General features: G+C 35.9%; 2 protein-coding genes across 3 annotated transcripts in view; both read right to left on the reverse strand.

Annotated features, from left to right (window-relative positions):
* Positions 1 to 14,866, reverse strand: part of LOC129744159 (elongation of very long chain fatty acids protein AAEL008004-like) — a 558,472-nt gene that overhangs the window by 283,641 nt on the left and 259,965 nt on the right. The gene's annotated exons all lie outside the window — the stretch shown is intronic.
* LOC129744144 (elongation of very long chain fatty acids protein 7) overlaps positions 2,318 to 14,866 on the reverse strand; it is a 78,998-nt gene continuing 66,449 nt past the window's right edge. Inside the window, exons 6-8 of the mRNA XM_055736541.1 lie at positions 11,408 to 11,544; positions 10,602 to 10,949; positions 2,318 to 3,492 (exon numbers count right to left, since the gene is read on the reverse strand). Coding sequence (XP_055592516.1) covers positions 3,232 to 3,492; positions 10,602 to 10,949; positions 11,408 to 11,544 — 746 coding nt within the window. The 3' untranslated portion in view covers positions 2,318 to 3,231. The remainder of the gene's footprint in view (positions 3,493 to 10,601; positions 10,950 to 11,407; positions 11,545 to 14,866) is intronic.

Consider the following 14,866-nt stretch of genomic DNA (forward strand, 5'->3'; position numbering starts at 1 on the left):
TACCATATGAAGTTTATTCTAGTCTCCCTCTGGAACTTTCCTGAATGTTCGCGATCCTGCCCTCAAAATTTATTCAACGACCTTCGGTAGTATTGGACGATATCTCAAAAATCACTTGACAGAACGTCACATTTGCATTGCGCATGTCAACATTACACTCGTAGGTAGCTTCACTGGAAATTTCATCAATTTCCATTCATTTATGCATGCATGAACCGTAAACTGTAAGTCTTTTACCCACATTTTCTCCGGAAAACTTGATACACTTTCAGTGATGGTTACAACCTTGAATTTGCCAAGAGTTCAGATTAAGAAGGTTTTGATTATGTCTTGCTGATTAAAATGAATACAGTAAGTATTTCCGGGGCCATTGCAACAAATTGTGTCGTAGTTATCCATCTAATTAAAAATACTGGTAAAAATCCATTAAACATATTTGCACTCTACCTGCATATTTGTCGATACTGTAGAATGTTGCTAAGAATTTCAAATCAAAGAATCAACATTTTAGAAACCGAGTCCTATGTACTTTTAGTATTTGCAAAAAAAAATTACAAAATGGTTAAGTAATTTATTTTTTTTCTGTTCAGTGAAATATGGGAATTAATAAGTGAAATATGAAGTTTTAAAACAAAAAGTACCTACGTTTTAGTAAGTAATGTGTTAGTAATATGTCTGAAAATATCTTCTTATAAAAGCTATCGATCGTTGTCTGTAAACTCCTAATTGTTTCTTTTTCTTAAAAAAAATAACAATAATAATCGATTTGGCAATCCACGTAAAATAAACTGCTTTTGGCTCTTTGAAACTTTCAGGTCTGAGCAGTATGAAATAAATGAATTATAAAAAATAATACAAATACTTTATATGTGTGCATGTGTACAATGGAACGCTTCAATATTTGATGGAAATATTACATCTCACATAACTTAATTTGGCTGTCTTTACTGACAAAAATAGCAATCAACATTTTGGAAGCGATTCATCCAGTCCAGAATCAGCGAAGAGTTTAAATTTTGTATGTAAACAAAATTTGTCATTCAAAAATACACAGCGATGTACTGTAAAAAAAATATATATATATAACTTTGGATGATTAATATTTTTTCATTCTTGCAGTACCACAATTCGTGTAAATACACCACAAACTCGATGCGTTTGTTCAGGAATCTTCCGAATCATCTCATATTTTTCACTGACCCCCGGTATGGAAAAAACCATATGGGAACCAAAAGTCAATGTAAAAAATTATGGGTATGTATCTGTAATATTTTTGATCATAAATCTAGACGTTTAGCGGTCGGTCTTCATCAAATAAGCTAAAAAAAAACATAATATCTTCAGAACGGATGAATAAGCCATTGATGCCTAAAATCTCTTCTGAACAAAAAACACATCGAAAACTTTAGTTTAAATTACTGAACGATTGATTATTTTTAATGAATGATAAGAAATTCGGTAATTCGAAAATTCGGTAATTTATTCCAAAAAACTATTTTTTTCCGTATACCGATAGATACTGATATATTGTTTTCTGTTTCAATAGTCTTTTTGGGAAAAATGTATTAATAGGAGAATTTTATAATATTATGAAAATTTCAACAATTGAGATCATGGATATGGTTTAAAATTAAGCTTCAAATAGCACACACATATAAAAAGTTAGAATCGAACTTTACAACAGCCAATAGGTAAATACAGTGTAGACAATCCATCGACGAAGCCGGTCGGTCTCGTGCGGAAGATAAAAAAGAGATAAAAACCATCATTCCTGGGGCTCACGGTTATAAGATCAATGAAAACACATTGAAACGATCATCACATTTCCTTGGGTAACGAAATGGGAAAAAAATTCTTCAAACAAACGTGTCCAAGAAATAAAAACGACTGGTTTTTTTTTTTGGTTGATTCTGAGTGTGTACATAGATTTACTGGCTTGTACGTTCGGTTTTTATTTGGTTTGTAAGTTTCATCAAGTGTAAGCGTGTTGCCAAGTTTGTTTTCCCTTACATCTAGAAACTTGTATTGCAATGACACCACACAGACTGTCAAACGCAACTATGGGGGAAAAAACAGATCGAAGCTTTATTTTTTTACTTTAGAAAATTTGTCTCCTAGTTCGTCAATTTGGTCGAAAATGGCATTCCATCGCTACGTTTGCCAATCTATGATGCGCCAATGTATCCTCGTACAGTGAAATGCAGATGGTATCTTACAAGCTAAACATGTGGGTCCCTCGTTTTCTTTTCCTTTTTTTTGGGACCCATTCTTGAGCACTGCTTTCTCTTTATTTCTCACAATCAAACGGGGAAAGAGGTTGTTGTTTTCCGTTGGTAAAATACTTCATTTTCCGTACCCATTTTTTAAGTTTCGCTACAACAGATTCAAACTTTTTGCTTTTTTTTCAATTAAAAAATATTAAACCAGATTCATTTGCCGATTGTTTCTAAAACAATCGTTTGCTTTCTTTTTGTTTCAGTGGAAACTTTTTTGTTTTTTTTTTATTTAGAAAAAGCAAATTTCATCTTGCGTTAGTAGTTGTTTTGTTTCCATTTCTCTTCTCTAATCAAACTTATGCTAAGATCTTTCATTCGCTCGAACGTTCAAATATTTCGCTCGTTTGTCTCCTCTCGCAATCATTCATAGATACAACTTAAAAAATCTCTCTATGATCACATTCGCAGTTCTCAGTACCTACACACTATATTAAGCTACAGTTAGACACTTTTTTCCGGGTAATAACTTTTCGATAATCGTCTTGACCTCTCAACTATCTTCAAACTTTCTTATCCTTTTCTCTAGTTGCCTCGTTTCTTTGTTCTCTTTACACACTTTGTTTCCACTTTGTTCTTCTTAATCAAGCTGGCGAGTTAACACTCTTCGTTTCAAATTGCCTAGCATGCTCTCTGGTTTTGCGCTTTAGTTAGCCTAACAACTAAATTATACATACACATCCTAAAGAATATAGAACCCTATCTAACACCAACCAACCGAAGGGGACCCCCCTCCCAACAACCCTCCCTATTCATCACTCTCGAGGATGGTCTCAAACGCACGGACACAACCCGAATCTGGAGAAAAACCATCCGACTACTACAGTAACAGCTAACAGAGCTTCGGGAAACCATCCAAACATTCGAGCTGCGTCCCATTGTCTCAAGAGAACGGGCCGGGCGAGGGGCAGATTGTTTTTGTTTTGTTCTTCTTCGCCTCGTAGAAATCGTGCTGAATTTACTGGATCTTCCGTCGGGTGGCTTCCATCGAGTTGTTGGCGGCCCGGTCGGCCATTTCCTCCCGGCGGATGGCATCGACGAATCCGTTCGAGCTGTTGATGGTGTTGTTGTTGTGGGCGCTACCACCATTGCTGTACGATTTGCCATTTCCGGCCAGCAGCAGCAGCGGGTCGGTTCCACCATTCGAGTGCAGTCCGTTGACTTTGCGCTGATGCAGTTGCCCCGCCTTACCCGCGGCCTCCTCGTCGTCCATGACCGGCTGCAATGAAGAGAGGAAAGATGGGAATAAATATGGTTGAAATGAGTGGTCCAAGATAACTGCCTTGGGGAACGGGTTATCGGGATGATGAAACTTAGACCTTAAAAGCTCGAAAAAATTGGTGTCTAACGACTCAAATATTTGCTTAAATCTACATTCTTGACAGGCTTGATACTTGACTCAAACTCTTGACTTTTACCTTTTGACTCTCATTTCATCCCGCTTAACCTTACACGTTGCTTTTGACTGTTACTTTTGAAACTCGACACTGACATACGATCAAGTGTCTACAGTTAGAATCGAGAATTATACAGTTAGATTCAAGATTGAAGGGCTCACAAGCGAGATTCGTTCAGTCTAGCAAAAAAAAGCCAGTACTCCAGAATTAGGGAACAAGGATGAAGGGCCCAGGTTCAGTAGTAAAGCTACAATTTACAGATAAAGATTCAAGAATCAAGATTAATAGTTACATACGAATGAGTATCTAAAGCCAACCGTCAAGATACAAGAATAACGAGGTAAGAGTTTCGGGCCGATTACACAAAATTTAGTATCAAAATGCAAAAGCCAAGAGCCGAGATTCAAGGGTAGAGTAACGACTTATGGGTTATGGGTCAAGAGATAATAGTCTGAAGTTTGGAGTCTAGGGTCTATAATAAAAAAAAAATGTAGGGTCTAGAATCTAAGTCTAGACTCTAGATTTGAGATTGTAAAGTCTAGAGTCCAGAATCCAGAGTGGAAATCAAAAGCAAAGATCCTGGAAAACTGGTGACCCTGGCAATGGAGTGGGAATCGCAATCCGTCATGATGCTTGACCTTCAACTATATCTCTGAATACTACCCTTCAACTAGTAGCTCTAAGGATCAAGCCCTTTTTTTCCACCACATTTGTTTCTGCGTACCTCGACCACCATAAAAAATATGGAAACCAAATCAACGACCTACAAAAAGTGATAAAAAGCTTCCTGCTCGACTCAATATCCTAGAAGCTATTAGCCGAAAAAAGAAAGACGGGAGAAAGCCGAAAAACACTTTTGACGATCTTCAGAGCCACGGTTCTCCCTAAGATATTCCATGGATGGAGCACTAACGATGAAGGTGCACCCATAATCAAACTTTTTTAACCCGTTCACAATACCGGAATACGACTTTGTACTGGTGCGTTTCGCACAAGCACAGTACTTTTACAACTGAACTGCAGGAATAGCAACAGAATTGCAATCAGCTATATGTTGAATCGCTGTAGCAAACTGTTGATGTAGCTCTCCTGGTCAATCATCACTCGATCTCGATCACTGATCACCCGCATTCCTAGAACCTCGCTGGCCAAACCGAGATCCTTCATTCTGAACTTCACCATAAGTTCTTTCTTAAGGTTGGCCGCCCACAGCTGATTATTTGAAAACACCAGCATATCGTCTACGTACACAGCCACAATGAGAACCATGTTGCCTTCAATCTTGAAGTATACGCACGAATCGTACGCAGATCGCTTCAAACCGGTTCGCTTAAGCTCTGCACTCAGCTTCTGATTCCACACTCTACTGGCTTGTTTGAATCCATACAGTGCTTTCCGCAACCGACAAACTTTCTTGGGTGACGCTGAATCGACAAATCCTTCCGGTTGATCCATATACACAGAAAAAAACTTTGACTATTACGTGTCACTGAAAACTGCAACCTTTAAAATAAATCACCTGTAATTAACAAAACCTGTAATTTTAAATTGTTTTCCTTGAAAGTTAACGAAGATTCCTTTATTATTACAGCAAATGTTCTGTAAAAAAGTTGTACACTAAAAATTAAATGTCACGTAATCATGGGTTCGACCTGTAAAATTACGGTAAGTGTCCTAGCAGGACATTTGCGTAATTTTACGGGAAATAATTTTTGCTGTGTAGATTTCCTCTTCTCCCAGATGGGAGAAAGCCTCCCTGCAGGAACGCCGTCACTGCATTCAGTTGATGAATTTTGAGGTGATGAATGATAACCTATCGTCTTTCTTCACAAAAAGGCAGCTGTCCGCTTCCGTAGCTTCATATCCCAGCTGCTTCAGAACGTCGGTGATGGTCTGGTTCCAGACCCTTCCTGCTTGCTTCAAGCCATATAAGCTCCTCCCCAAATGGCACACTTCCGTGGGATTCCCGGATTCGTACCCAGGCGGTTGACGCATGTAGATGGTCTCCGAGATCTCTCCGTACAAATATGCCGTCTTGATATCGACGTGCTTCACTTGCATCTTTTGACGAGCTGCTACCGACAGGAGTGCCCGAAACGTGGTGTGCTTCGCAACCGGGGCGTAAACCTCGTCGTAGTTAGTACCGAATTTCTGGCTGCATCCCTGGGCAACTAGCCGGGCCTTGTATCTTGCAACATTCCCGCGCTCGTCCAGCTTTTTCTTGAAAATCCACCGGCAGCCGACCGGCTTCCGGTTTGGGGGAAGGCTAACGATGTCCCAGGTGGAGTTTTCTTGGAGGGCAGCATACTCTTCATCCATAGCATTTTTCCAGTGATCCCATTCGGAACTCGCTAGCTCTTCTGCTAGAGTCCTCGGTTCGAACGTTTGCTGGCTTACCAGGCTGCTAGCTTCGGGAAATCAGGGTGGCGGTACCCCTTTGTTCGATCGGCTTGACACACGTATCGGCGTGCTCGTTGATGGCGGTCCACTCGGTGCGTTGAGAAAATTTTTTCTTCCGTTGTTGACTGGTTACTAGGCAACGTAAGCTCCTGGGCCCATAACCTCTTGGGGGTAGGAGTGGAAAGGAAGTAGTACTTGCTCGGTTGGTGGTCTAACAATAACTAACTATATATTTCAAACTAATTCTACATTATCCTAAAATCATGGCATGCTACACATCGCACTTGCTATCTTCATGCTTCAACAGACTACAGGTGAGAACGTTTCATTGTAGTCGACGCCTTTAACCTGAGAAAAGCCCTTGATAACCAAGCGGGCCTTGTAACGTTCTACAGATCCATCCGAGTTTGTCTTCAACTTGTAGACCCATTTGCAGCGCAGAGGTTTTCTCCCGGTGGGCAACTCAGTTAAATGCCACGCTACCTCGCACTGTGCCTTACCAACAATTGTGGGTCCTCTGGTTGTGGAGGGAGCACGGATGATTGTAGTTCATCGTCAAGTATCGAATCAGCATCGTTGTAGATTGTTTCATCAAGGGTTTCATCAGCATTGTCCTCGGAGTCGTTGTCTTCTAAAACAGCTTCATTTGGTACAGCCTGATCGACGTCAGCTACGCTTCGTTCGCTTTGGATCACCAACTCCGTTCCTCGCATGTTGTCATTTTCGGGCTCACGAAATTTCTCACCCCGCTTGAGCTGACATTCACTCACAAAAATGACTTCTCTGCTGACTAAAACTTTCCTCGTGTTCTTGTTGTACACCCTGTATGCCTTTGAACCTTCACTGTACCCGACAAAGATACATGGCACAGACTTTTTGTCCCACTTCTTTCGTTCTACTTTCGGCAAATGCACCATTACGAATATTCGAAGATGCGAGACATCCGGACGCTTTCCAGAAAACTTTTCCTAGGGAGTCACCAACAATGCCTTTGTCGGTGAACGATTGACAACGTACGACGCAACTGCAATGGCTTCCGCCCAGAAACTCTTTCCCAGGTCCCTAGGTTCCCAGGCTCCCAAAGGAACGATATCAGTGTGGAACAAGTTTCTGACGGGTGCCAACGGTTGCTCAACATCAAACACGATGCGGTCATGATAGAAGGTGCTCCATCTCCAACAGCAGTCCGAGCAATCAGGGGTAAGAAGACATTCTCACCGCCGCGTTCCGGTAAAGAAAGTGGATCCCGACCAGCATCCCCATGTTGGAACTGTGACTTATGCATGTGCGTCATAGAAGGAAGTTTGTCCTGGTCGTGATCAACAACCAAACAGTGAGGCTTCAGTTGTACACAGCTTCTGACACTGGATTGTTACTCAACAAGAAATCCCCGATTTTCAGGTCAATTACGACCAAAGTCGGCCCGGCGCTTGCTGTTGACCGTGAACGTTTCTGGTCGAGACGGTGATGTTACACGAAGGAGGAGACAGTTATGTGTGTAAGTGCGAGGGCAAACCTTAGTAGAGATGCTAGCCGTGTTTTGACGTAACGAGGGGTCACCAAATGTAACCGCCAATGCACACACAGAAGTTCATACTTTATGGTTTATCCATTTCTCACAGTATTGTGTCCGAGGCTACATGGCAGCTCATCGGGAAACAAAAATGCCGCAGATCGATGGTTACAGCCAGCATCAACAGCTTCCGGAAAACCACTTCAGCTGTAATCAGAATGGTCACGGTAAACGGTGCCACTTGTACTGGAAGGTTTTACATCGTGAAGCAGCAGCTGAACTTGCTCGGTCTCACTATTATCGAGGCATTCAACCTGTCGTCCTTACCCATGGAAAGTAACTCCGGGCGCGAAGGCTGCTCCAGCTGTTGGATACCATGCTCGCCCCACAATGTCTTAGTTGGCGGCAAGACCGAATCCGAACAAGACCGGAACCTGCAACATTTTCTGCAACGAGTCCAAGAAATCCTTTTCGGCCAATCCCAAATTAAGTATCACGGGCATCTTATCGATCAACATGGTATTTGTCCAGATCCGAGTAAATTCACAGCCATCCGCAACACGCCAGCTTCTTCAGACGTATCCTGAGTTCGCTCATTCTTGGGTGCCATTATGGCTATTATGGCAATTTCGTTCCGGCCATGCGAACTCTCCGGTACCCGCTGGACGATCTACTGAAAGAAGGCCAGAAATTCTTCTGGTCCGATGAGTGTCAAACGGCGTTAGACAAATTCAAGTAGATCCTGTCGTCGGACATTCTGATTGTGGTATCACTCCACACTTCCTGGCTGAAAGAGACTTATTTAGTCTGAAAACTAAACCGACCCTTTGTGCTTAGAAAGACCGGAACACCAGGCACGAGCAGCGTACTATGGCAAGACTTCGAATCGGCCACACCCGATTAACCCATTTCTGCTACATCGAAAGAAATGGTGGTGACTGTGAATCCTGCGGAGTACGAATGACGGTGGAACATATCTTAGTCAAATGCCAAGATGCACGTGACGAAGCTGAGCTTGAAGATGATATTTTCTCTATACTATCCTACGATGCTGCTAGAGAAATTAACATGCTGTAATTTCTAGGATTATTGTGTTCACAAAGAGGGTTTGTTGAATATGACTCTATTCTGCTAATGGTGATTACAGAATGAATGTGAAATCTTTTCAGTCGAATCCCTTTAAATCCTGGTTGCTATGATTGGACCTAATTCGAATATTGGATTACTTCGTGGTAACAAAGATTGACAGACTTTTCGAAAGGATTTTAATGTTTAAGGTTAGGAAAACTTTTTTTTGCTTTATTTTAAGAGACTTTCAGCCTTTGGCTGGTTCATCTCTTAATTTAATGTAATTAATATTTTGTAAATATCGAAACAAGGGTGCTTAATCGCTTGGTGCACGGCACCCTCCCAAATAAACTCACTTGAATCAATCAATCAATCCAGAACCTTAATTAGGAATGTCATTTGTGAACATTTCCGTTGCTTGTTGCTTTGTTCAGTAAACGAGTACCTTTTTACTCATTCGACCCCACATAGATACATAGAAATTCAAAAAAAATCGTAAGTACTTGCCCATACATTGTGCCATTGAACTTGCTGGTAAAGATGCTGAATAATTCGCGAATAAGGAAACCGATCATTTATCATCCTCTGTCGGTAACAAATAAGTACAGCAAGAAAAAAAAAACACAATCTCAACAACAACAGTTTACAATTTCAACCATTCAGAGCGAGGAACAAATCGACCGATTATCGGGATTTGATTAACTATAGCGTGCCGAGGAGCGTATGTACCTATTTTGTCATTCCGGCGTGAACAACAATGCTAGCAAAAAAAAGGGAAATCTCTGAGTACCAATTTACGTACTCGAGCATGGATGGAAATTAACTATTAACATGATCTGCCATCTCCTGTTGGAACTTCCTGTGACGTCAATGGTTCGATCAATGCGCATGAAGCTCACGATTCGATAAGCTTATAGGTACATACGTAAAGAACCAAAATTCTATCGTCATTTGAAACTTTTTGTTGGGTTGATTGATGACAATTTTTCCGTTTTCCCCCTACCCTATGTGTTCAGGTGAGACCGGCTATCTTGTATCTAAACTTTAATGAGCTGATAATTTGACTAATTTAGTTCTAGTGGTGGTTTGCATGTCGTTCCGTGATTATGACAGTTTACAAAGGGCTGCGCGATCAGAGCAGCAAATTGATCTATCGTTACGCGCTTCATAACGAGTGGCTTTACGATTGAGTACTTTTACTAACAGTTGCATGTCCAATTGTAGGACTTGATCTTTGTGTCAGAATCCTCAATAATTCAAGCACCGGGTGCTACTTCGGTAATCTAGAAAAGTTAGATCAAGCCTTTCTAGATGACCTGAACGTCGATCTAGCTACACTGGTCCTATCTAAGGCGTATAAGCGCATCTGGAGACGTTGGGTGCTGATTCAACTACAGCAATGCGGGATCGCCGGTAAACTGACTGCTTTTGTCAAGGTTTTTCTAAAAAAAAAGCTTCAACGTTGCCATCGGAAGAATACTCTCAGAAGAATTCGAAGAAGAAAATGATGTCAAGCGATGATCTGTCTTTTCCGTGAGTTTGTTCCTAGTGAGTGTGCACGTATTGTTCTTTGAATTTAAACTTTAGCTCTGAGTTGTGGTTTCTGTTTGAATTTTTTGATGTCTAATTTTTAAACACTAAAAAAGACATGCCCTACCAAAGTAGGATTGTCAGGTAAGTTTGTTATCTTAATTTTTCCCTAAATTCCTCAATTCTTAGTAACAGTTCAGAAAGCGAGTTTTAAAATTTGAATCCAGTTTTGTAGATTGTTATTCAACTTGGTGAGCTCAACTTTAGCGTTTCGGTTTCAAGTTTTGATTCAACATTCCTTTGCCGGTTATTCTGAACCGTGCGCTATTAGAAAGTTGTTATGTATTCGCCCAGCGCACCTAACATCAGTATCTGAGTACCGTGATACCGGCAAGCAAGCAAGTAGGAAGGTACACTCACCATGCACGCGCCCTGGTTGTTGTTGGCCAGATCGCCATTGGTCAGCTTGCCGTTGCTACCGTTTTGGTAGTGATAGCCATTGCTGCCGCCATTGGTCGTCGTCGTCGTCAGGCTGCCATTTTTGTTGCTGGGCAGCGCGTCATATTTGCCATTTTCGGCATTTCGCTTGGCCGCGGCCGCTGCAGCCGCCGCCGATTTCCGCTTGCTGTAGGCTTGTTTGTAGAAGTCCGAAAACAGGAACAGAAACATGACCCCGTGCAGACCGATCCACACCATGAAGCCCTTCGGGTAGTTGCACTCGGTGAACAGCAGCTGGAACTGGTGCGTGAAGATGGCCACGAATTGGATCTGCAAATATGAATTATTGGTTAGTCTACTTGTTATAGGTAATTTAAAGAAAAAAAAACACTAAAAGGGTTCAATTTGAAAAAAGTCCTTCCGGCAGGGTGAACCACCTGAACGCAATTAATCAACCTACACTGTAAAGTATAGATAAATCATTCCGTTCGTCTACGTCTACGACGGACGTCGCCAATAGATCAACCTGATTGAGGGGGCTGTCCGGTAAATTAGCCCGGCTGAGAAATAAATTTGTTTTGCAAATTATTTCCTCAATCGACCATCAACAATTACCAAAGCTGATCTATTCTGAGACACGTTCCCCAAGGAATGGAAAATTTATCGCTATTTTTAAATTTAATTGCAATTCAATCGGTCGCTGGAGGAAAACTACCGATTAAGCCATAAAATTGCCAACTGTCAGAAACCATTTGAAAACAAAAACAAAATAAACAACGAATTCTCACCATCTGGAAGGCGGTCAGGTACTTCTTCCACCAGATGTACTTCTGGTATTTGGGTCCTAGGGCAGCTACCATGTAGTAGAAATACATAACAATATGTACAAACGAGTTCAGCATGGCGAAAAATGTACTGTGGCCACCTGTTGTTATTGTTGTTTGGAAAAGGAAGAAAAAAAGAAAAAAACTATAAACATTAGTAAAACATTATTAGACTTGTAAAGAATTGTTTCGAAAAAAATAGCGCCAGCCTCAAACAAAAGTCGTATCGTTTGAACCGTGATCGAACGTCGTTGACCAATCCACAGCAGCTAGCACCTAGCAGTTGAGATGCTGCAGCTTGGTGAATATTGTTTTCCGCGCCCTGATTCACCTGATAGATGCAATTGGTTTCGAAACTGAAACCGTGTTTAGTAAAGGTTATCCACATATGGGATTGCACACTAGTCATCGGAAACTTTTCGTAGTAGTTAGTTTGAAATGGAAATTCAAATAAGCTCTCAATGTAACACGTTAAAAAGATCTAGCGTCAAGTTACATGAATAAACAAACACAAATAAAAAAAAATCTTTATTTTGATGTCGTATTGTCGTTTTCGAAGTTTCTTCATTTTTCCTATTACTTTTGTCGTAATAATATTAGTAATCATTTTGTGTAGTGTATTGTCATTGTTCATTTTTGATAACTATAATTTTTTTTGTTATATGTATTTTGCACTTCAACAAAAACAATTTATACGTTTGTTCAATATAAATAATTATAATTTTTTGTTTTCTTCTTATAATGATTTTTTTCTTTTACTTCAGTTTCCGTTTTTTTTAATTTATTTATTTTTTTTTTTCTTTTCATTGAGTTTTTTTTCCATTTTTTCTATTTCTCATCTCTTTTTCTATTCCCTTGTTTCTATTCCTCTTGTCTTTTTTCTGACAAATTTTAAACTTTTAAAGATAAATATTTGATTTTTTTATGTTTCCATTATTCCCAATTTCATTTCATTTTTTATCTATCGATTTATATTATTTTCTTATTTGCTATAATTTTTTTTTATTGTTTTTATTTTTATTTTTTTTATATTTTTTGTTGTTGGTTTTTTTGCTTTTTTGTTAGCTTTTATTTTTTTTTTGTCTTATTGAAAAACTATTTTGTTTTTTTTTGTTTTTAGTTCAACTTTTTTAAAAAAATTGTCATTCTTCATCATTTTAGTTATTTTTTGACTCTTCAATCTTTTACTTTTTTTTTTTTAATTTTATGAAATTTCCATTTTTTACCATTTTTGAGTACCTACTGATTTTTCTTAAATAAATTTTTGTTATAACGTTATAACGAAAGATATGAAGCAATGTTGTTTCTAAAAACCGTTCGATTTTGCCAAAAACGAACGGGGTCTGCAATTATTTTTTTTTTGTGTTTTTTATGTTAATTTTTAATTTATTTAAAAAATTTTGGTTTTTCTAAATTTTTTTTCAATTTTTTGAAGTTTTTTATTTTTGTTTTGGATTTTATTTTTGTTATTTTTATTTATTTATTTTTTTATTCTTTTAAGTTTGCATATTAGGAATGCTTTCATATCCCATTCTTTATTATTTTTAAAGTATTTTTCTATATTTTAAATATTTCATTATTTTTTAATTTGTTGTGCTTTTAAATTTTGTATTTTTTTTCCTTTATAAATAACTTAAAAAAATAATAATAATAATAAATAAAGGCTAAAATTTTGTATTTATTAATTTAAATTATATTTTCTTCTAATATATTAATTTTTTGTTTTTTTTTTTAAATTATTTACTCAAATTATTTTGTATTTGAATTAACTTTTTTTTCAATTTGTATTTGTTTTTTTTTTTCCGTCTTTAATTTTTGTTTGTATTTTCTTAATTTTTCTTTTCTTAGTTTTTTTTCAATTTTGTTTGTTTTTATTTTGAATTAATAAAATAAAAATTTTATAATTTTTTTTTATAATTATTGTTTGTTGTTTTTTCATTTTTTTTTATTTTTGTTTTATTTTATTAATTTTTTAAGAACTTTTTTTATTGTTTTTATTTTTTTTTCTTATATTTTTTGCTGTTTTTGTTAGCTTTTAATTTTTTTGTCTTATTGAAAAACTGTTTTTTTTTTTGTTTTTAGTTCAACTTTTTTAAAAATTTTGTTTTTGTTTTTTTTTTGCCTTTATTTTTTTTTGTATACTTTTTTGTAAATTTTTTTCGTTTTTTAAATTTTTTTTTTGATTTTTTTAATTTTTTTTTCTTTTTTATATTTAATTTTTATTTCTTTATTTTTTTATACATTTTTTTTATCTTTTTATTTTTTTTTATTTTTGTTAATTTTTTTTTATTTTTTATCATTTTATTTTATGATTTTTTTTAATATTTTTTTTTTATTTTTTTTTTTATATTTTTATTTTTTATTTTTTTTTTATATTTTTATTTTTTTATTTTTTTTTTGTTTTTTTACTTTAATTTTTATTTTATTTTTTGTATTCGTATTTTATTTTAATTTTTTGAAATTTATTTTTAATTTCTTTTATTTTTTTGAAATTTATTTTGGATTTCTTTTATTTTTTTTATTATTTTTAATTCTTTTTATTTTTTTTTAATTTTTTATTTTTTTTTTTATTTTTTTTTTTGTTATTTTATATTTTAATTTTTTTATTTTCATTGTTTAATTTTTTAATTTTTTAATGTTTTTAAATTCTTTAATGAAAGTATTTCAAAGTTAAAGTTAAAGTTTTTTTTTTTAAGTTTAAACTTAAAGTTTATTGGATTTTTAATTTCCTTTTTTCCTTTTTTAAAGTTATTTTTATTTGAAATTCCTTTTATTCCTATTTTACCGTTTTCAATTATTTTTATTTTTTTTTTGTTTTGTTTTTATTCGTCTTTTATTTTTCCATTTTTTTTTATTTTTAGTTTTTTAATTTATCATATTTTTCATTTTTTTGTTTTTCTTCATTTTTTCCTATTTCTATTAAATTTCCTGTTTTTTTAATTTTTTGTCGTAGAATTATGCTTTTCTTTTCTTTTACATTTATTTTCCCCTTCAAATTTTTTTTTCGATTTTTTGTTTTGTCATTTTATTATTTTTTTCTTTTGAAATTGTTTCTTTTTTTAGTTTTTTTTTCTTTTGAAATTGTTTCTTTTTTTAGTTTTTTTTCTCTTAATTTTTATTTTATTTTTTTATACATTGTATTATTATTATTGTATTATTATTATTGTATTATGTATATATGCATTATGTATACGTATTATTTTTTCTTTCATTACTGTGCTTTGTGTTTTTTATATTTCCTATTTATTCGTTTTATTGTTTATTTTTTATTATTTCGTTAATATTTATTTTTTTAAGTTTTTTTATATTTTTTTTCTTTTCATTTTTTTTTATTTATTATTTTTCCGTTTATTTTTTACTGCTTAAATTGTTTTTTCTCTGTAAATTTGAAATGTTTTCGTTTTTTATCACGTTTTTATTTTT

Source organism: Uranotaenia lowii, chromosome 1 (assembly GCF_029784155.1).
Source record: "Uranotaenia lowii strain MFRU-FL chromosome 1, ASM2978415v1, whole genome shotgun sequence".
NCBI classification, from domain to species: domain Eukaryota; kingdom Metazoa; phylum Arthropoda; class Insecta; order Diptera; family Culicidae; genus Uranotaenia; species Uranotaenia lowii.